Genomic DNA, 22,905 nt, shown 5'->3' with positions numbered 1-22,905 from the left:
GACTCACTTTTATTTATTGAAATGGATTTCGTGATAACCATAACCAAAGTTTGATTCTTGAAGTATTTTCCCATGTCTGCAAATTTCTGCATAGTAATCCAACTCTCACCAGTACGTGCTAATCCCATGTAATTCGCACAGAACCCTCTCTCCGGACCAGTCATTTCAAGTCTTATCCAACATGCCATGTATTTACAACCTTTAACCCTTTATTCAAACTATCCTTATCAAATCACCAATTTTTGCATAAAATCCAGCATGTGCCTTAGAGCTCTGTCTATTTAACAATATTGATTATAAGGACGGATAACGTAATGTTGGTCAAACAGTGTCACAACCCACTCCTTTTTTTTGTTATGGTTTCGGTTTTTACTAGAGATGAACTTCTCTTAATTTAACTAGAGAGTATCACTGGATCTGATTATCTTTCCTTACTTCTGGTAAATTCTTTGATTTCTTTCTTATTTTTGTTTCAGTTAAGCAAACATGTTAGAAAGATTAGTCAATCATTAACATCCATGATTCGTAACTTGTCTTGTTTTAATTAGGTAAGCACTCCATAAACTCTTTCTTAAAACAAAAATTTTAAACTAATTACCCAGGATTGATACTTAGGAAATTAATTATAAAAAATTAGAATGTACTTTTCACATGGTTGACGTAACAAGGTTTAAAGGTTCACGCCATACTCGCTCCAGGAGGCGCGTGGGTGGAGTGATCTCTCCTTCACCATCAAGCCTTCTTCTCCCCCATCACCTCCATTAATGCCCCAAAATAAATAAATAAATAAATATTATTTATAAAATTAAATAAATGTTAAATAAATAAATTTGAAAAATGACAGAAACCCCCGTCCTCCGTGTTTCTCTAACATGCGCCATTTTCTGTTCGCCACCACCACCATCATGCCCTCCTCATCCTCCTCCTTCTCAGCCGCTGCCACGTCATCCTCCTCCTTCTCCCCAACCCCCAAACCCAAATCCTCAAACCCTAACTCTAACTCAAACCCTAATTGCACCCTCCTCTGCAAGCACTCGCCCTCGGCGACCCTCGACCTCCTTATCCTCATCCTCGTCCTCTTCTCCGGGACCTTCCTCATCACCTCCTACTTCGCCTACATCTTCAACTCCCTCTCGCTTCTCCTCTCTCACTCCACCCTCCACCTCCTCCTCCACCACATTCCCGTCCCCTACGTCGTCGGCTTCGTCACCTTCTTCGCCGCCGCGCTGTTCGTAGTCGAGTTCTGCTGCGGCATTCGATCGAGGAAGTGCGATAGGCCTGGGTGCAAGGGCTTAAAGAAGGCTATGGAATTCGATTTGCAATTGCAATCGGAGGAGTGTGTCAAGTCCGGGTCTAAAGATATCGATAGGCTGCCGTGGAAGGGCGGCAGCGAGGGCAATCCCGATTACGAGTGTCTCAGGACTGAGCTGAGGCGGATGGCGCCGACCAATGGCCGTGCCGTTCTGCTGTTTCGGGCTCGATGCGGATGCCCGGTGGCCAAGCTCGAAGGCTGGGGTCCCAAGAGAAAACGTCGGCATAAGAAGTGAGTTTCCTTCTCCTTTCTTGCCTGCATTTTCTTGATTACTTGATTAGATGGAAATTAATTGCATTGAGTAAGTGTTGTTTGTATTGATCTGGGCAAGTTTCAATATTCTGTGCAACTTATTGGATGCTATGAATTGAACAATTGGACTTCAATGGGGTTGCTTAACTTTACGAAAATTTTCAAGTAATTGTTGCTGGGTACTGGAAGGTTTATTGAATAATTTGAATTGCTAAAGGCTGAAGAGGTAGAGCTTAGATCACATGAACTTCCATTAGACTTAGATTTGAGTCCGAGATTGAGATCTCTTACATAAACTCTTTAAGCAATCAGATGATCCGTCTGGAAGAGTAGAAGTATAGGTGATGGCATATTGTAGAAGGTGCGAGCACCTAGGCTTTTGGTAAGTGAGACCCTTTTGTGTTGGAAAATTAAAAAATTTCTTTTGGTTTGACCTTTCTTCGTTTGCCCACCCACCTAAAAAATTATGTCCGCGTAATGTGTCTTTTCATTTTGTATCCGTGGTTAGATCTGTTAGGTAGCTGTGCCGTATTGCATCTGGCATTTTTGAACAATGTAGGCTAGAATAATGTTTTGTTTGCTCAGTGGAGCCTGAGTAATCTGGAATTTAATGGTAATACTGTATATATGTTGTCAGTTGGACAAACATCTTAGGTAGTGCACCAAGAGACTTATGATTGGGTTCAGATTGATCTGTGTAAATAGCATGTACATTTGTTAATCATATGGGAGATCCCTAATAGAGATAAGCAGGCTGGGCAAGTACGCGTATCGTATGGACATGGCCTGTTTCAAAAAATTTGACACGATAAAGCCCTAACAAAGTAAACAACAAGAACTATAATAAATAACTGAAACAATCCAGCTGATGAGGCCCTGGACAAGTGTAAAAAAATATGGCACGATTAAGGCACCACACTAATATGATGCATGAGCATGGCACAATTATGTTGTTCCCAAGTACCAAAGGAAGCATAGATGGCTTGATTTTAATGACGACCCATTTTACACATCTACTCCAGAAGTATTAGGGAGAGAATTTGTTTGGGTCCATAGTTTTTGAGGTAAAAAAGTTAAGGGTCTCTAAGTTTCATAACCTAGACATCAATCCCAATGGTATGCATGATAGATTACTATAGGATTTCTGTGGAAATCTTTTAATCAGAATAAGAAAAGAGGCTGGATGAACATCAATACAACGGTAGCAGTGAGTATAATCTGAAGTACTAAACGCATGAATGCTACGGTATAATTTGTGGTGTAGGTCATGAATGATTATTTCACGAGTAACTGAGAATGGTTACTGAAAAGTGTTACCATGGTTGACAATGTGGAATAGATCATGATTTGATATGAGTTTTGCTTCACAAAGTAAGTATATGCATAAACTTGAGTCCTCGACATAAACTGATAGAATGCTATAATGATGCTGGGGCATATACCCAGTAATTTTAGCACCGTACCTAGGGGTTGGTCCAGTTTAACATCATTCCTTTTGGGCTGCATTTCTGGTTCAGATAGATCTGGCAGTTACATATGACTCTGCTGATTTGGTTTTAAGTTTTGCTGTGGAACGTCTTTCTTATAAATAGAAAAAGAAAAGAAAATGTGTATCTTGATTTGGCTTTAGTTATTTGCAGCTTGTCTTACCTTGTTAGAAGACAATGCCCTCGGTAAGTTTCAAATGTACTTTGTTGGGTGCACTATTATGTACAGTACTTTGTAGGTTAACTTATTGTTTTGTAGGCTGGCAAGTTTTGTGTCGTAACAATTGTATGGCTCTGTTAAACCTGAAAGTGGCATTGAGCAATTACTTGCAACCATGCAAGCTATCTAGTATCTACTGCTGCATCTGCATTGTATACGGTTGAGGACGATTATTTATATAAGTCTCTTTGGTCTTGCAGGGCTCTGGCCAGTACGGCTCTTAATGGAGGAGATCATCGCTGATTATTCAGGATGCTTTCGCCATCGGAGTTCCCATTACATGTTCGATTACCTGTTAAATTATAGATGTTCGTTTTTTATTCCTTGTATTCTGGACTTCACTCTCAATCAAAACAATTCTTTTACATTAGTCATATACTCCGGCGGCGCACTTTTATTTCTGAAACCACCTTTGTCTAGACAAGCACCTTCTCGAGCGGTGGCCCCTCGGAAGGGCATAACGAATTGAATGAGACTAAATATAGCAATTGTCGATTGGATATTGTGTTTGCAAAGCTATATTACCTCTACCAAATGGGGGAATTAATGGACCGCTATGGATATATGGATGAAGGCCTTTGTTCTCAAAATTGATTGCATCAATTCACCCGTGTTATAAGACATGTATAGTAAAAAAAATATCACTAAGTTCTTCACAAATCACGAGATTAATATCAAATTATAGCTGACTTAGTATGTGCATGGTTGTTCCCGCTTTATCGGGTGAACTATTTAAAGTTAGCTTGGGTCTTAGGTCACTTCCTTTTCGAATGTTTTTGCTTTCATTTTATATTTACACCGTGGCAAGTTCTCTCCTTGAATTCACTTCCCTCTCAACGCGTCTCATGCTCTCGTCAGATGCTCCAATCTCAGAGACCGAAATCGTTCCCTGGACTTCCAGTCCTTCGCGTTTCATGTCTCAAATGGCTCTCTACCGCCGCCGCCGCATCCCAAAACCCAGAGGACAATCTCCGTACCTTCTTCACCGGCAGAATCAACCAAACCCAAACCGACTACGAGCTCGCATTGGTTTCAGCTTTAAAGTCCTGCTCTTCCCTCGCGGCCTCCTTCCAAGGCCAGCAAATCCACTCCCTTGTTCTGAAGTCCGGACTGGACTCCAACAATTTCATCAAGAACAGCTTGATTAACACGTACGCCAAATGCGGCTTCATTGCCGATGCCGAGTCGCTGTTCGATTCTTGCTCTAAGTTGGATCCGGTGTCTTGCAATATTATGGTTGCTGGCTATGTGAAATCTGGTCGTTTGGAGAGTGCACGCCAGGTGTTTGAAAAAATGCCTGAGAAGGGATGTGTCTCATATACTACTATGATAATGGGTCTTGCCCAGAATCAGTGTTGGACCGAAGCCATTGAGGTTTTCAGGGATATGAGGTCAGCGGGGGTGATCCCGAATGAGGTGACAATGGCGACTGTGATCTCAACTTACTCGCATTTGGGCAGTATTTGGAATAGTCGAATGCTTCATGCTCTGGTGATTAAGTTGCAGCTTGAGGGGTTTGTTCTTGTCTCCACGAATTTGCTGCACATGTATTGGGGTTGTTCGAGTGTATGCGATGCAAGAAGTGTGTTTAGTGAGATGCCTGAGAGGAATATAGTTTCGTGGAATGTCATGTTGAATGGGTATGCAAAAGCTGGACTTATCGATTTGGCTAGAGAGTTGTTTGACAATATTCATGCAAAGGATGTGGTCTCATGGGGTACAATGATTGACGGGTATGTGCAAGTGGAGTGGTTGAGTGAAGCTTTGATGATGTATCAGGCAATGCTGCGTACTGGGCTAGGGCCGAATGATGTTATGCTTGTAGATTTGATTTCGGCTTGTGGGCGCTCTGAGGCGGTACATGAAGGTCAGCAACTTCATGGGACAATTGTAAAGGAAGGTTTTGACTGCTATGACTTTATACAGGCAACGATCATCAATTTTTATGCAGGCTGTGGCGACATGAACCTTGCTCGTCGTCAGTTTCAAAAGGGCATCAAGGAGCATGTTGCATCTTCGAATGCCCTGATTGCAGGATACATAAGAAATGGAATGATCAACCAGGCAATTTCATTGTTTAATGAGATGCCTGAAAAAGATGTTTTTTCATGGAGTTCCATGATTTCTGGTTATGCACAGAGTGATCAACCTGAATTAGCTCTAGAACTCCTTCAAAGAATGGTAGCTACTGGGATCCAACCGAATGAAATTACGATGGTGAGTGTGTTATCTGGAATTGCTACATTAGGCACATTGAAAGAGGCAAGATGGGCACATGAATACATAATTGAAAACTCCATTCCTCTCAATGACAATCTAAGTGCAGCACTCATTGATATGTATGCCAAATGTGGGAGTATCAATACCGCCTTAGAGGTGTTCTATCAAATCCGAGATAAAACCTCAACAATCTCACCATGGAATGCCATCGTATGTGGGTTGGCCATGCACGGACATGCAAAGTTATCCCTTGAAATGTTTTCAGACTTGCAAAAGCGTAATATCAAACTCAATTCAATCACATTCATCGGCGTCCTAAGTGCATGTTGCCATGCTGGCTTCGTGGAGACTGGGGAGAGGTACTTTAAGAGCATGAAGAATGTTTACAACGTAGAACCAAATATCAAGCATTATGGTTGTATGGTGGATCTCCTTGGAAGAGCTGGCCGAGTAGGAGATGCTGAGAAAATGATAAGGAGCATGCCCATGAAGGCTGATGTAGTCATATGGGGCACACTTTTGGCGGCATGTAGAACACATGGAAATCTGGAAATAGGAGAAATGGCTGCAAAGAGTTTGACAAGGTTGCAACCATCTCATGGCCCAGTTAGAGTTCTCCTATCCAATTTATATGCAGATGCAGGGAAGTGGGAAAAAGCCTTTTCAGAGCGGCGAGCAATGCAGAGCCTAAAACTGGAGAGATCTCCAGGGCACAGTGATGTTGTATGATAAGGGTGCTGGGGTTTTAAAATATTCAAAGTTTCCGTCAATTTGAAGATGTGGGCTGCTATACAATCGTTCTGGAGAGAAAGCTTTCAACTTGTACCATAAAGAATTGAAATAATTTGACATTCAAATGTAACTACAATTTTCAAGCTGAATTTCAGAAGGGAAGAATAAAGGTAAACGGAAAGCAATAAATTACGGCTCGCTTTCAATTATCATTTCTGCAGCTGCACCCATGAAATCAACACCGCCAATCCCCAGCAAATCTAGAGCAAGCTCCTCCTCATTCCACTGTCTCAGCCGCTTACTGATTCTCTTCAAGGCATCTACGTCAACGTCCAGCATCCAAGTCGGCATGCAAACCACCATGAGGCTCATGAATCCCAAGACATACGCGCGCCAGGTGATCTGGTCACAGCCAAGAGATATCTGACCATCTAGTGCACTTGCAAGAAATTCCATGTGGGTTCCAAGAATCTTTGGACGCCGCTTGGATCCCCAGGATGATGAGTCAATACCCCATACAAAGCCTCCACACAGCGATGCAAAGTAAGCAAGCACATAACCCCTTAACCATGCATCTCCGTTTGATTCTCCATCTTGTCTGAAACTGTGGATAGATACAAACCATGAAGGCAGAAATTCTTTAAACAATGACTGAACCAGATCTAAGCCTCCTGATAACCATACTAAAGAAGCCGCAAGTGAAGCCATAAGTTTACCCCGAGTGAGGTTTGAAGCCATGTGATATTGTCCTTTTATCATTGCATTCTTTGCTGCCTTCAGTCTCTTGCATCTCTCGGTAGGAACCTGTCCTCCTGTTATCTCACTCACGGAATACATCATGAGGGAAACAATCTCTTTATTCAAGAAGACAATGTCCGATAAATATGGATAAACATGTAGATAGAGGATCCCAGGGGCAACAGGAGAAACCCTTCCATGGATGTGAGATCCAATTCCATGGGCAAGAAGAGCTCCAATACCTCCATTGTATGAGAGAGGAGAGGACTGCAGGCCAAGTGTCGCAGTGAAGCAGCTCTTAAGAACCTGGATCAGAGCATTGGGGTGTTGGAGGAAGACAGCACGAGATGCAGAGAAGACAAAGTGGTTGCCCCAACGCTTTGCTTTCTGGGTCCAGAGTGAAAAAACAATCGGCATGCAGGGCCAGGGGCAACCAGCTGCAATGGAGGCCATGGCCACGGTGCATAAATCGAGGTATCGTTTTGAATCTCTGTCAGTTTTATACGTTATAGTAAGGCTTACTAAGGCAGCCAGGGGCAACGGTAATGTAGCTTGACAGTTTCCTTCTGTGACAACAAACCGTTATCCATGTTAGAAATATGTACAGTGTCTGCATATTACATATCTTAACCATATACATCCAACAATTGAGAAAAATGTCTCTAGTTAATGCCCCTATTAGAGAATTATGTTCATGAATCACAATATTCATCACATACATTTACGTAATGTTGAAAAATAAGAAACCTGAATGAGCAGTGCTTGGGACGTCAACAGAAGTGGCAGCTACAATTATTTTGATCTTCTCCACAATATTTGGCAGATTTGCATCAGGACAGGGCCAATCTGTTCCGTTCATATAAGCTGGTTTCCAAACACCCCTTCGTATTTCAGCTGATAAGTAGCTCACAATGGTTCCCAAAGATGCAGGAAGAAAATCAACCAAGACTTTAAGCCCTAAGACAACAGAGCATCTAGGATTTTAGTAGTACACATATGTAAAGCCAAGTAATTGCAGTGACTCGAAAAACACGTCAGATTGGTTCTGAAGTACAGTTTGCCACGTAGGTTTCCTGGACGGCAGATAATGCTAGCGGACACACACACACACACACACAAAAAGATACTTAAGACTACTTTTGAGTAGGTTCCTTTCATTGAAGATGAATCCAATTATAGGTAATTATAAACGGGTACTTTACTTACCCGTTGCCAGTTTTCGGGGAGTGAGTCTCCCATGGTTACAAGCTGTTAAAGCAGCATCGGCTACAAACGGAACAGCTGCCAGAATATCCCAAGCTGCAGAGTTTCTTAAATAAGTATCTTCGTCTGCTTCTTTAGACGGACTACCACTAACAGAAGCATTAGAATCTCTTCCTTGTTCTTTGTCTTTGAACATCATGTTTAAAAGCTCATCAACATGGCGATGAATGGGGTTTCCATGGGTGAGTCCAGGGGGGGTGGAAGCTATGCAAGCATTATGCTGCATGTACCAGGCTTTTAATTTCGGGAATGAATCAATGAAGATGGGCTGTGCAGATGATGAGCTTGAAACTGCTGCAAGTCTCCTTTTCTCAGGATCCTGGCGGACCTTTTCAGAGGATACTAGGTGGGAGTTTCGTACTAACAGAAAGTATTCGGGAGTAAGGTTGGATTGAACAGTTGGAACGTATCCTAGTTGGTCGGAAAAGCAATGATTAAACCTCCACAGTTTCAAAATAAGAGTGAATCCATTAGAAAATACAGCATGAGCAGAGGTTTCTGTCCCTGGTGTGCTACTCCAAGTTTCATTAGGTACACATGACCCGAAAGTCTCACAGATCGCCATCACTGAGCATGCTAGTTGTGGAACCTGGCAACAGCATTACAAAACCGAACGACATCAATTTTCGCCTAAATAACAGCATTTAGGTTAATGAAAGTAAAAGTACCATGCCAAGGAGTGAGAAAATCTTGATGCAGTCGATGGACGATATCCCCACAACAAGGGCATTCAGAAACGGAGCATAACCGATCAGATGGCTGCCGCTGCCGCTGCCGGAATAATTTGCAGGACATGGAGGAGACAACAGCCTGATAATAAAATGGGCAGTGTGTTCCTGCATGAAATGCGGACCTTAATGCATGATGATGGAGAAGATCTGAAGAATGAAAGAGAGAAGGTAAGGGACAAGAATGTAATTTACTTGTATATTCCAACCCTGATTCAGGGAGGCCCCACAAAGAATGGTAACTGCTGATATTTTCTCAGAATCTGATCCGTTGATGGCTATCTCATATATTTTCTCCAGTTCTGTTAAACTTCCACCAAAACCATGAGCTTACATTCAATTGCTTACCAAAGGCGTTGGGGTTTGCACAAAAAAGAGCACATGATGTGGGATAACATATATTGTTTTTATTAACTGTTGTACACGAGATTTGAACTTATAATCTGAAGATCAACATTAACATGAGTGATCATATTAAAATTGATGGTGTCACTAAGGCAGAACTACAACAGTTTTTAAACAAGCTCCTGCAAAAGAAAAGACAATTTGGGGGTGGTTTGATAACCATTTCGTTTTCAGTTTTTACATTTTTTTTAACCGAAGTCTTGTTTTATAACTATTTTTAGTTTTTAGTTATCAAAAGTATAAAAACTGAAAACCAAAAAGTAAAAACTCAAAAAAGTAGTTTTCAGTTTCATTTTTTTGAAAACTAAAAGTAGTTCTTAAACAAGATTTCAGTTTTCAAAAAGTGAAAATTGAAAACGGAATGATTATCAAACGGTTAGTTAGTTTTTGGCTTGTTTGGAAGTGTTTTTAGAGAAAAATGATTCTCGCACAACCTTTTTCTTTCCCTTCACACATATCACACCCATGTTTATTTACAGTCTTTGAATTGAATAAATCAAAGAGAATCAAAAGACAAAAATAAACAGGATGTGCAGAAGGAAAAAATGAAAGTGCAGAAATCACCTCAATTTTTAGAATGGCTTAGAGCAGTTCTAGATGACCAAAAACACTTTGACTACAATTGGCTGAAAAAAGTGGTGTCTTGTGAAAAAGCTTCATAGAGAAGCACATTTTGTTTTTTCAAGAAGCCCTTATATTTTTATTAACTCTCAATGCCCTAATAAAAGCACTTTTAATGAATGCGCTTATGAGTAGAAGTGTTTCTTATAAAGCATTGCCAAAAGATAAGTGCTTGTATATACCTTGGTGCAGGAATTGAAATCAATTCCTTTGTCAACAATGGAGTAAGTTCTGCCCCCTGCATCAATGAGGACCACCCAGGAACTTTATCAGCAGGTATATTAGAAGGCATTCCATTGATGCCTCCTTTCACATAGCCCGGCCAGAAATATGCCGACGTGTCTATTAGATTTCTTGCTATGCAAGCCTCAACTATCAGATGTCGCATGTTTCCTGCTGAAACAGGAACATGGATTTAGAGAGAATTGCATTTATAATCTGAATCTGTAACTATGGTTTTACTTACAGCAATCCGTTGAGCTGTCGTTCGTGCTGATGCAATCCAAGTGTGCACTTTCAACCCTCGTCCCTGAGATGAAGAACATTGCTTTCGCAGCAGCCCTGTTTGCTGCAGAAACAACTGAACGAGGGGGAGCCAGCAGTCCTATGAAATTTCCCAGCATTTGTAAGCTGGAAACTAAATCATCGCGCGACTTCCCTGTCACCTTTTGTCGTCTCGAGTGATTGGCAAAGCTGTATTCTGTCGTGTCCACTTTCGCGCTTTCATCTTCTTCGATAAGGCCAGCAACCACAAGAGTGGTGATAGAGAGCAACATGCATAAGCGGGACTCTAAGTGAGGAAAAGGGGACTCAAGAGGCTCCCTTTCCTGAAAAAAGGAGCAGCAATTAACGCGATTGCCCAAAATGATAATGTATGATTAACTTGTGTTCCAAGGAAACAACAGAAGTTTAGCAATTTCGAACCCTTTGGACTAGACGAAGTGCTGCAATCCATAGGCCTAAGAAGGTGTCATGCCAAGTTGCACAGTTGATGGCTTGAAGGACCTTCATCAAACCTGAGCAAGAAAGAAAATGTTATATCCTCAGACATTGCTAACGGTCGATATAAGAAGTGATCTGCTTACCGGTGATAACCTCAATGGAACTTGTGGCATTGATCTGTGTAGCATTCAGGGCATCTTCTAGCACCAGATCAAGGGGAAGCCATATGGTTGAGCGACCGGTTCCATGGCATATTCCATCCGAAGAATCCATAATCGAATGGCACTTATGCACCGAGCGCAATTTGGATTTTTGCGAGCTCATGCAAATGTTTGAAGCCAACTTCAGAAGTTCCTCAGGACTAGTAAGTTTGGTATTTTTCAACGCCGATGATTTTTCGGCAAGCACTTGCAATCGCTTAACAAAAGCTTCCCAGTGTTGAAGCCTGAGAATGTGGCAGAAAATTATCAAGCATTAATCTCCCATACTAAAAACCTTGCCTGGGGGTAAAACGATTACTTCCATTGCAAGGAAACATACATGTTTCGTTTCGCCAAGTTAAGAATCTTGGAAGTCAATAGATTTTGCAGAAACTCCGCGATTAACTCAATGGCCATCACAGTGTTACGACTCTGCAATCTCTCATATTGTTCATTCCGCTCCTCATGATGATTTTCGAGACCGTCTATGTCCATGTCTTGGGGTTTAGTTGGCCATATGGACTTCTTTTCCGGAGCAAGTTCCAGTAACCCCTCATCGTCTAACGATGAATCGAGCAACTGCCACACGGTTGAGAAGATGAACGCAACCACAGTAGTCCCAGCTTCGGTTGTTTGCAACCCAAATGTCTGGGACAAATTAAGAATAGTATCTATTGATATCATAACCCTGTATGAAGAAGATAAGTTATATATTGCAATGCCAAAAAAAAAAAGGTACAACAAAATTTCATAAAAAAACATTTACATTATACACTAAGTGCCTGTTTGGAACTGATTTTGGGAGGGCTAGAATCATTTATGATAGTAGCACATGAGAAGTGCTTTTGTCACTTCCAAAATCACTCCCAAATGGGCTCTCAATCGGCTTTCTTTTAAGACAATGTAAACGGCTTTTTTTTTTCATCAATACAAGTGATGAAATTAGAAACTCACTGTTGATAACTAGGCCCTTTAATTTGAGATTTCAGTGAAAAAGCATGTCTCTTGAGGAGCTCCATGTAAAGCCTATATGCTATTGGCTGGACACGTCGATTCGGAATAACCCTATGGAAAGAAAATAAGCAACTATAAAGTTTATTTATGTTACTGGAATACTCTGTGCAGAATATTAGTCCTTTATAAATAACGAATTTATATCGATATTGTTGATAATTTGTCAACATCTTATCAATACGTTTTATTGTTGACATGCTATCACAATAATATCGCATAGGGTGCAACATGGGTTTTATTTGTACATGAAAGTGCAACACATGAACAGTTTTCATTCAACAAAGAACAACTACTAAGTCTAATCTTACGAGAATTCTATGTGCATAACGTACATTGTTTAAGGATGAATTTGTATTGACATTGTCGATAATGTGCCAATGTCATGTCATTATGTTTTGATATATCGACCATTCAATCCTTAAATCAAAACAGAAACACGGACCTGGAAGAAAGCAAAGCAAGAACAAGCATGGAGGGCACCATGTTGAAAACCAAGGCCTTCTCAAGAAACTTCCACATAATCGGCACGTTGTTTTCCCAACAAATATGCGAAACCAAAACGTCGGCGAGCTCTATAGATGGCAGGGACACCCCGGCAGAGGCCAAATTCGACGAGACTTCAATCGACCAAAGAAGAGGATCACTACCCTTTTCTTGAGCCTCCTTGGTCTGCATTATCACAACATCCCAGAGGCTGCTCAGTTCGGGATCCGCCATTTCTCGATCACAATGGTCAGTGTTTCGGGTGTTTCCGGCGACAGAGAGATATTTCGGGTGGTGGAGAATCAGAAGAATGTTGAGGGATTGTCTTTTGGATTTGCTCCACATTCTGCGACTCTGCATGATGTGCATGTGTGTTTTTTTTCGGTCTTGAAACTGAAGCGGTCAAACATGGAGAAAGTCAAACTGGCTGTAAGATTGCCACTTGGATTCTATATTGTTGAGGAAAAAAGTTGGGAATTTAGAACAATTTTGTAGGGATCATTAAACTGAGTTATGCTGATTCATTTTTCTTCTCTTTAGGATAACTAAAATGTTATGCAGATCTCTTAACATGTCGGTACATTTTATTTATTACAAATTTAAAATGTTATTAACACATTGTCGATGATATACTGAGAATAGATGCATGTTCTTTAGCCGGATTATACGACTCGTATTGGGTTTAAAAGGTAAGGTATTCATAATTTATTGCACAAAAGAAAAAGAAATATATTATAAAAAAAAATTGAAAGAGTAACTAATTAGGCGCACAAAACCGACAAATTTGCTACAAACTGTCTAATCTATGTATTATTGATCGGATCCGATGAACTACTTGAGAAAAGAAAGAAATTAGAACTTGCACGAAGATGGACAGTATGTATAAAGAAGCAGTTTGCTCTCTTAATTTTTCAGGGAACAAAATTACGTAACTTTTTGCTACAAAATGTTGCACATGTTTCCGGCGACAAATCTAATCTACAACCATTTTGTACATTTACATCCGACATCCTAAAACCTTAAACCTGCGTTGGGGAATGTACTTTACATCTCATTTTCGACTATGAGTTCAGCGGCCGCTCCCATTGTACCGACGCCTCCGATCCCCAGCAAGGCCAGAGCAAGCTCTTCCTCGTTCCACTGCCTCAGACCATTACTCAGTCTCTTCAACACGTCTACATCAACCTCGAGCACCCAATGTGGTGTGCAACCGACCATTAGGGTTACAAAACCCGACACATAGGCACGCCATGTTGCAGAATCACAACCAAGTGATATCTTCCCATCAAGTGCACTTGCAAGAAACTCCATGTGGATATGTAGGATTTTAGGACGCCGTTTTGATGCTGATGATGACGAGTCAATGCCCCAAGCAAAAGCTCCACAGAGCACTGCAAAGTATGCAAGCGCATAGCCGCAAAGCATGGGAACCATTCCTTCTGACCCTTGTTCCTGCTCGGAGCCATGTGTAGATATAAACCAAGAAGGCAAGGTTTCAGTGATCAATGACTGAACCAGACACAAGCCTCCTGTTAACCATACTAAAGATGCCCCAAGTGAAGCTGCTTGTTTCACCTTAGACATTGCTCCATCAAGTGAAACCTGTTGATATCTCATTGGGTTTCTTGTTGTCTTCGACTTCTCCAATCTCTCTTTAGGACGAGCACTGCATGCTATCTCTCTTACAGAATGCATCAAGATAGTAACAATCTCTTCTGTCATGAAGACTATATCTGTAATTGATCGGTACACACGTAGGTAAAGAATCCCTGGTGCAACGGGGGAAATCCCACCACAGAAATGGGATCCAAATCCATGGCCAAGAAGTGCTCCAACACCACCATTACTCGAAATAGGAGTGGCATTCAGTCCAAGTGTGGCAGTAAAGCAGCTTTTAAGAAGCTGAACCATTGAATCACTGTTCTGGAGGAAAACAGTCCGAGATGCAGAAAAGACAAGGAAGTCGCTCCATCGCTTGGCCTTTTGAGTCCAAAGAGATGCGACAATTGGCATACAAGGCCACGGGCAACCAGCTGCAAGGCACTCCAAGGTGGGGCCAGCCAAACTGAGGAAGCGTTCTGATGCTCGGTCAATCTTGTAAGTAATAGTAAGACTCACAAACGCAGCTAGGGGCATTGGAAGTGTAGCTGGAGAGCTTCCACCTGTAATAGTTTAGTCTCAGTCAAAATACTAGAGGTGAAAAAACAATATGGGGAAAATGGAAAGAAAAGAAAATCTGTCCCAGAACATGTAATAGCTTTATATTCCTTCTCGTTACAAGTTCGTGATAGGGGAAAACCTGCTGCAAGGCTAGGGACATGAACACCAGTAGCAGCTAGGATTTTCTTAATCTGTTCCTCAACATAGGATAGATTCACAGCCGGACTGGGCCAATCTGTTCCATTCATAAAAACTGGTTTCCAAATACCCCGAGTTACTTCAGCAGAAAAGTAGCTCACAATGGTTGCCAAAGATGCAGGAAGAAAATCTGCTAAATCCTTAAGCCCTGAAATAGAGAAAATTCCAGTTATCTAATATATTTCGCCATGGTGTAATGACTTCTTTCTCTCTTAAAATTGAGGGCGACGTGTAGTAATTATAAAAATAAAAAATAAATTTCGTTCAATTACATCTACAAGTCAAATTTATGACCTCGGGAAAATCTAAAATACCCAGTCAGATGAAATCCAATGATACAGTTACTAAATATTAACTCAATCAAACATTCAGGATTTAGTTTTAAGAAAAATCAAATTCAAAAACTATTTCATACATTTTCCTGGGTATCGCTGTATGTAAGTAACAAACCATTAACAGAAAATGAGATGAGAACACAAGGCTAACCTGTAGCAAGTTCACGAGGTGAAAGTTTTCCATGAGCACAGGCTGTTAGAGCAGCATCAACCACAAAGGGAATAGCTTCCAGGATATCCCAGGCAGGTAATTTAGGTCTCAGAGAGTTGTCTTCATTTCCGGGTCCCGAAGAACTACTACTTGGAGAATTAACGGAAGATATAGACTGGCTTCCTCTGTTAATCTTTGTGAACATCATGTTAAGAAGCCCATCAACAATCTGATGGACAGGGGTTCCGTGAACAAGACCAGAGAGGGTTGAGGCTATACAAGCTTGATGCTGTCTATACCAAACTTTTAGTTTTGGAAATGAGTCCACAAATACAGGTTCTGGAGATGATGAACTTGCAACAGCAGAGAGTCTCCTCTTATTTCGATCCTGGTGAGGACTTCCAGAAGATACTAGGTAAGAGTTTCTTACAGATAGGAGGTACTCAGGTGTAAGTCGGGATGCAACCGTGGGTACATCTCCCACCCCATGCTCAAGAGGAGGATGATTAAACCTCCACAGCTTCAAAAGGAGAGTAAATGCATTCGAAAACACAGCATGAGCAGAGATTTGTTCTCCTGTTGATAGAGTCCAGGAGACATTGGGAACACATGAACCGAACACCTCACAAATAGGCATCAATGAACATGCTAGTTGTGGGACCTGGTAAGAAAATTAAATGACAGTAGTTTATGAGGCTCTTGTAACTAATTAGCTGTAAGTAAAGGGTGTGTTCAATCACTGAATCTAAGATGTGACAAACCCTAACAAGATTATACTGTATCCGTCACATTTAGTTAAGTAAAACATATACATACCAAGCCATGTAAAGAGAAAATCTGAACGCAGTCTACAGATGCTATTCCAACAATGAGGACATTCAGCATCGGTGCATAACCTATTAAATGGCTGTCATCCCCAGAATAGTCAGCCGGAACCGGAGGGGACAGTAATCTAATGATAAAATGAGCAGTATGTTCCTGCATAACAGGTGAACCATAAGTTAATTAGAAAGCCAAGTGATTGGTAGAAAATGACAAGAACTTTTAGTATTCAAACAGGCAAGTGCAAAAAAGTAACTGCATTGTGCTATTGTGGGCAAAGAAATCAGAATATGTATCAAGTCTTAACAAAATTGTTTTCTTCACCTGTATATTCCATCCTCTAATTAGTGAGGCGCCACACAAAACGGTAGCAGCAGAAATCTTCTCGCCGTTGGATCCATTGACTGCAACCTCAAATACTTTCTCGAGTTCTGCTAAGCTTCCATCAAATCCATGAGCTTAATTCAGTAGCTTTACCTTTGGATAAATTTACAAAAAAGAGCATCTGATATACCTGGCTTCAGGAAAGAAAAAGGAGTAACTGAAGACCAGGCCATCATCAAAGAAGCTTAAAAAGGTAATATAAAAGGTCATCTATCTATACAGAGTTCCCCTTTAATATTTTGCACACTACCCCGCCACTTGGACATTGGAATCATAACGCTAGTGGCCAAAGGTATCCATGTACGACATCGATTAGATTATTAGATTCTTAAAACTCCTGTGAACCAAATGTAAACCCGTGTAAAACCTCCATCCTAAGTAGTGCATTTATGCATGAACTCAAAAACCGAAAACTTAGAAATCACCTATTGATGGGCCTTCAGAAAGTGGTAATCCGATTTAAGGAATCCATAGTTACCAGGGAGAAAAAACTACCTATCCACTTATATTTGACACATGTAGTATAGGAACAGCGGTTTCAAGCCAGAAAAGCAGCAAGGAACTAATTTAATTACAACATGAATTACTAAATGTAACATAATTAAGAGGTTAAATGTTAGTATACCTTGAAGCAGGACTGGAAACCAAAGAATTAGCCATTGCTGGAGTAAGCATAGCCCCCAACATAAATGATGACCAATCAAGCCCTTGAGTTGGCACGCCCTGAGGTAACTGGTTGATGCGCCCATTAACATAACCTGGCCAGGAATATGCAGAGGTATCCAGTAGACTTCTAGCAATACAGGCCTCAACTATCAAATGACGCATGTTTCCAGCTGTAAACAAATACATAAACCTAAGATTAGAATGCCTAACATTAACCGGTATACATTTGACTCCAGAAAACAATACACAGTATCAACCTTGAAGTTGCTTATGGCACTGACCATTATAGACAAACCAAAAAGAACTATACTAAAACCTCGAAACAGGAAGAACATAGGAGAATAAAATAAGGCTGAAAGAATAAAGAAAAACTCGACAAGGAAAATAATACAAGATCGCAATAACCATGGACAGCAATGTGCGACACAGTTCTAAGGGTTTTTATGTTGAACAGTAGACATTTGAAAAATGAACAAGTATATTATTTTAGTGAACTGAATCGCCATGCTCCAAACATCCATTTATTTCAAATTTGTGCCACTTCTAACTCTTCTTTCATGTTGAAGCAACTCATTGACATTGAATTAGAGCTAGATCATATTACTCACAGAAGCTGACAGGCATGTTCATATTACTCACAGAAGTTGATAGGCATGTTCATATTACTCACAGAAGTTGATAGGCATGTCTTTCATACTGATGCACTCAAAGTATCTGCTCCCAGCACTGACACCTGAAAGGATCAGTATTGCTTTTGCAGCAGCCTGATTGGCAGCTGAAACAACAGACTGCGGCGGAGTCAGCAAACCCTGATAATCACCCAGTGTCTGTAGGCTGGAGACTAAATCATTGCGGCGCTGTCCTAGAACCTCTTTTTCTTTCCAGCGATTGATTGAGCCACATTCATTTTTGTTGGTTGGTGCAATTTCCTCCTCCTCAATCAGATCAGCAACCACAAGTGTTGTGATACTCAATAGCATGCATAAGCGGGTGTCGAGGCGAGGCACAGGCCCCTCTATGGGATACCTTTCCTACACGGAATAAAAGAAACATAAAAAAGAAGGCATAACTAATATATTTAAAAAGTAAGTAAATCTGGTGCCAACTCTTATACCAAAACATTATCGATGGCATGCATCATAACAGTAAGAGCTTAAGTTTTTCAAGATATGGGAAACCAATGCATTTCTAATGGTGTTATAGCAGAGCTGCAGAAGATTCTGTGTTAAAATCCCTACAACTGGAATCTCCCAATTTATGTTAAATTTCATAGGTTGGACTTTCTAACGATGAAATGTGACCCGCATGTGAGAGAAGTTTTGAATATAAATATAGTCGTGACTCACGTATTAAGAGAGTAAACAACTTAAGCTTTTAGGACCAAGGATAAAATACAACAATTTTTTCCTTTCAGTTACAATAAATCAACAAATTATATCATTGAGCAACAACTTTGATGCACTCGGGGTTACCAAATAGACAATCAACCGGCACGATTGTCTAACTCATAAAGTTTTAGAACTTTGTAAGAAATTTTGCCACTCACCAATCAAAGTTGACAGAAGTACCGAAATTAAGTTGCTTAAACTTCCATGACATATGGGTGCGGTCATGTTAAACTTATATGAAATATGGCTAGTAGGATGTTTATAGGGAGTATTAAGATTCTGTTCAGGAAACATGCTAACCATTCAGACAGAAGAGGACAAATTTTTAAGTTATTCAAAACAGAACGAACCCTCTGTACAAGACGAAGAGCTGCTATCCAAAGGCCTAAAAAGGTATCATGCCAGCTTGTGCTATTTATTGCTCGAAGGGTTTTAACCAAACCTACAAAACAAAACCTTGCTTTTTCATTCTCACAGAACTGGTTTCATAAGAACAAATAGTAATTTAATACTACTTTAAGAACAAGGGATAAAATTTGTGTTTACCAGTAATTACTTCAACAGCACTTGTTGCGTCAACTTGATATCCATCCATGGCATCTTCTAATACAAGATCAAGAGGAAGCCACAAAGCAGAACGACTAGCCCCGTGACACAGACCAGCAGAAGTGAGAGATCTATAAGCCATCACTGCATGATACTTCAGCAAAGAAGTTGTTTTACATTCTCGAGGCAAGACCATGCGACCATCTGAAGTCAAGTTTATAAGAGCCTCTGCTGTAAGAGTTTTCGAATTTCTTAATGCTAATGAGTTTGATGCAAGCATCTGTAATCGTTGAGTAAAACTTGTCCAATGTACAGGCCTGAAAATGTAGGTCGGCATGTTAAGCAATCTCTTGCAGTGAAGGCAAAGATCAAGAAGGAAACTGACCAAGGTACTGGTGAAAGGAATAGTTAGTCTTTAATTTTCAGACTTGGTGGCAAATGAAATGAAAAAAAAAAAAACACAATGCATACAACGAATTTCCAACGTAAATAGAAGGAAATCTGTTGAAAGAACATTCAAAAAAATTCATACGGATATAATTTGAGTACTAAGGCCATCCAATGCTTGAGAAAATTAAATATTAAAGTCGTACAAAATAAAGGGAACTAGGACGAAATATAGATGCAATTGATAAAGGGAACAAGAACTTACAAGTTTCGGTGAGCCAAGTCAAGAATTCTTGATGTTGCATTATTTTGAAGAAATTGCCCAATTATCTCAATGGCCATGACAGTATTTGCTTCCAGCAGTATCTCATTGTGTTCACTCCTCTTCGCATAATAACTACCCTCACAATCTATCTCCATTTCTTGAGGTTCAATTGCCCATTTGGACTTCTTTTCGAGTGTACAGTTCAGAAATCCTTCATCATCTAATGATGCATCAACCAATTGCCATACAATTGAAAATAAAAACTCAACCACAAGAATCCCAGGGTCACTTGCTGGAAAACCAAAATTCCAGGAAAGATGAAGAACAGATTCTATAGATTTCATGATTCTGTATGAAGAATATAGGTACAAATTCCAGATACAATGTAAGCACCATTGTCAGCACAATGTAAGCAAACAATATTCTGCACTAAAGATAGCTTACATTTGATAATTTGGCCCGTTTATCTGAGATTTAAGGGTAAAAATGTGTCTCTTAAGGAGTTCCATGTAGAGTCTATATGCCACTGGCTGGGAACGTCGACTTGGAATGACCCTGTAGAAAGAATGATAGACAACAATACGACCATTATGAGAGTTTCCACTTTCCTACAACACAAGGGAGCAAGCAGTTTCTCACAAGTGAAACCATGCAACGGCAACTTAAGAAAAAGTGAACATAATTAGATCTGGAGAAAGAAACAAACAGAACCCAACTATCCAAATCCTGTACCAGCACATCAGTGGCAAGCAAGGCAACCTAAGATCAGTAATCAGCATGCCACTTGATACTTCAAAATAAATATTTTTGCAAATACGTAATAATCAATGCCACACTCACTCATCAATGTAACACATTGTTGATCCATGAATTTAATTGAGTTCGCAAGCAAATGAAGATTAAATTAAGATGATCACATGTCTAGCCACTCTTTGCTCGGTTGAAAGAAATATAGGAATAAAGACGCCAAAAGTATATTTAACGCATCTAAGGAATGAAAACTCCACCCTACTAATGTCATCACAATAACTTGGCTCACTCATTATCCCTTCTTTTTGGCTTCTAGGAAACATTAGAAAGAATGCCTAACAACATTGATCGTACTGAATAATCGAGACAGGGAAAACCGAGATGGAAATTATAGAAGAATCAACTTTTATAAGAAAAACATAAAGTACAAGGACAAACATGTGAACCCATTCCATGATTTGAAATGCGGGGGAATGCTAAAGAAAAGTCTGAAATTTAAAAAATGTCCAGAAAATAAAGAGGAGTATTTGTGCAACACATTAATTTCTCCTCCTAGTCAACCGAAACACAAGAATATGCTACAATTCACCAAACATATCCTCCTTGTCCTAAACAACACCAACATATTTAAGATTCTGGTATTACTCCATTTTATAAGCAACCAAACAAAACAGTACAGAAAACAAAGCATTAAACACAGAAAACCCATTAAAACACAGATAGCAATGAATCAAACAGCAGGAGGGCAAAACAAAAGATGAAACCTTTAAACTATTTCACACCCTTAATCTGATCCCAACTGAAAAATGTCTCAAAAAGAACCTCATTTAAAATCCAAAAAAACCGCAGACCTCGACTTATAGTCAAGTTGGCTAGGGCAGAGCGCTTCCCACCGTGAATCCAAGGTTCGAATTCTCCTTCCGTAAAGATGAATTTAGTGTAGATTATCTTTATCGTTTATCAAAAAATAATTACAAAAATCCGAACCCACCCAAAAAAGCTAAAACGCAGAAACCAAAAATCTTCAAACAGAAAATCTGAGAGCAAAAGCACAAACCTTTGTGAAAGCAGAGCAAGAACAAGCATGGGGGGCACAATCTTCAACATCAGAGCCTTCTCCAGAAACTTCCACGCGATGGGCACGTTGTTTTCCCAGCAAATGTGAGAAACCAACACGTTGGCGAGCTCCACCGAGGGCAAAGAAACTCCCATGGAGTTCAAGTTGGAGGACAACTGTATGACCCAGAGCTGAGGATCACTACCCTTTTGCTGTGCCCCTTTGGTCAGCTCCACCACACTGCCCCAGAGACTGCCTCGGAAAGAACCCTCCATTTCTGAGTCAGATTTTGGTTATGGTTTTGGAATTTGGAGTAGGTTGGTGAGAATGTATAGAGAGAGAGAGAGAGAGAGAGAGAGAGCAGATCAACAACTGCAGAGTAGTGAGAATGTATAGAAAGAGAGGGGAGAGAGAGAGAGAGCAGATCAACAACTGCAGAGGTGACACCGATGAGTGAGACAGGAGGGGAGAGAATTGTTTCATTGTTTTATGCTCTGTTTTTGTTTTTTTTTTTATAAGTTGTGAAATTTTGTGTATAAATTGCCTAAAATTGGTGTTAGAAATAGAAATGTCTAATTGTGTGAGGGGTAGTATTGGGATTTAGGTTTTTCTTCTGCCTATACATGGCAATGGCATGTGGGGACAAATGAATGGTGGTTTCGTTAATTCAATCAGATTCTCTTCAACATCTCTATTATGATGTTGTATCCTTTTTGTATTGCACGATGGTAATGCTCACCATTTAAATTTGTATATTTTCACATCATAGTTTTTAAAATTTCATTTAAAGATAATAAATAAAATGATGAGTATTGTGACTATTGTCATTAATTGAAGATGGTAAACAAAAATGCATTCTTTTGTGTTTACTTTTCTATCTAGTTGACCATTCGACAAGAAAAACCAAACTTGTATCATTTGGACATTCACTAGAAGTCACAATTTAATATGAAAGTCACTATCAATATATTATCATTTTTACATTCGCGTAAATCGAATTTAAGATTTTTTTCACGAACTAAAAACTGAATGTCATTAGACGTCATGTGCAGACATTCTATTTAAGATTATCAAGTACCTACAGAAGTTAGAACCAAAATCGTGTCCCCACCAATGTACCAAGGTACAAGTTATCGGATCCAACTCCACAAGCACAAGAATTGCTCAACTTTCAGTTGC

At 40.1% G+C, this 22,905-nt stretch overlaps 3 protein-coding genes across 4 annotated transcripts; 1 reads left to right on the top strand and 2 right to left on the bottom strand.

Moving 5' to 3' along the window:
- Positions 1–741: 741 nt before the first annotated feature.
- Positions 742–9,251, top strand: LOC103453061 (pentatricopeptide repeat-containing protein At5g19020, mitochondrial). The gene is made up of 2 exons (XM_070811296.1): positions 742–1,543; positions 3,949–9,251. Exons 1-2 carry the CDS (start codon positions 873–875, stop codon positions 6,218–6,220), a joined length of 2,943 nt encoding a protein of 980 aa, XP_070667397.1. The 5' UTR covers positions 742–872; the 3' UTR covers positions 6,221–9,251.
- Positions 4,033–12,949, bottom strand: LOC103453182 (mediator of RNA polymerase II transcription subunit 33A-like). The gene is made up of 12 exons (XM_070810757.1): positions 12,577–12,949; positions 12,075–12,185; positions 11,461–11,808; positions 11,064–11,365; positions 10,903–10,994; positions 10,445–10,805; positions 10,161–10,374; positions 9,148–9,262; positions 8,893–9,060; positions 8,168–8,813; positions 7,709–7,918; positions 4,033–7,527 (listed from the first exon to the last, which is right to left on the bottom strand). The coding sequence occupies exons 1-12, from the start codon at positions 12,849–12,851 to the stop codon at positions 6,413–6,415; spliced, it is 3,957 nt and encodes a 1,318-aa protein (XP_070666858.1). The 5' UTR covers positions 12,852–12,949; the 3' UTR covers positions 4,033–6,412.
- A 548-nt stretch (positions 12,950–13,497) lies between these two features.
- LOC103453060 (mediator of RNA polymerase II transcription subunit 33A-like) lies at positions 13,498–22,186 on the bottom strand. 2 transcript variants are annotated; one of them, XM_008392593.4, is made up of 12 exons: positions 21,727–22,186; positions 20,364–20,474; positions 19,920–20,267; positions 19,268–19,584; positions 19,072–19,163; positions 18,004–18,364; positions 17,293–17,503; positions 16,608–16,722; positions 16,278–16,439; positions 15,462–16,122; positions 14,917–15,123; positions 13,498–14,779 (listed from the first exon to the last, which is right to left on the bottom strand). In XM_008392593.4, the coding sequence occupies exons 1-12, from the start codon at positions 21,999–22,001 to the stop codon at positions 13,662–13,664; spliced, it is 3,978 nt and encodes a 1,325-aa protein (XP_008390815.3). In that variant the 5' UTR covers positions 22,002–22,186; the 3' UTR covers positions 13,498–13,661. The 2 variants fall into 2 exon arrangements, with proteins under 2 accessions (XP_008390815.3, XP_070666785.1); XM_070810684.1 differs by having other exon boundaries at positions 19,920–20,139; positions 21,727–22,086.
- Between the last annotated feature and the right edge of the window lie 719 nt (positions 22,187–22,905).

The sequence above is a fragment of the Malus domestica genome, chromosome 13 (assembly GCF_042453785.1).
Source record: "Malus domestica chromosome 13, GDT2T_hap1".
Taxonomy (NCBI): Eukaryota; Viridiplantae; Streptophyta; class Magnoliopsida; order Rosales; family Rosaceae; genus Malus; species Malus domestica.
The sequence above is the reverse complement of the archived record's forward strand: the minus strand, read 5'-3'. Positions and strand labels throughout refer to the sequence as shown.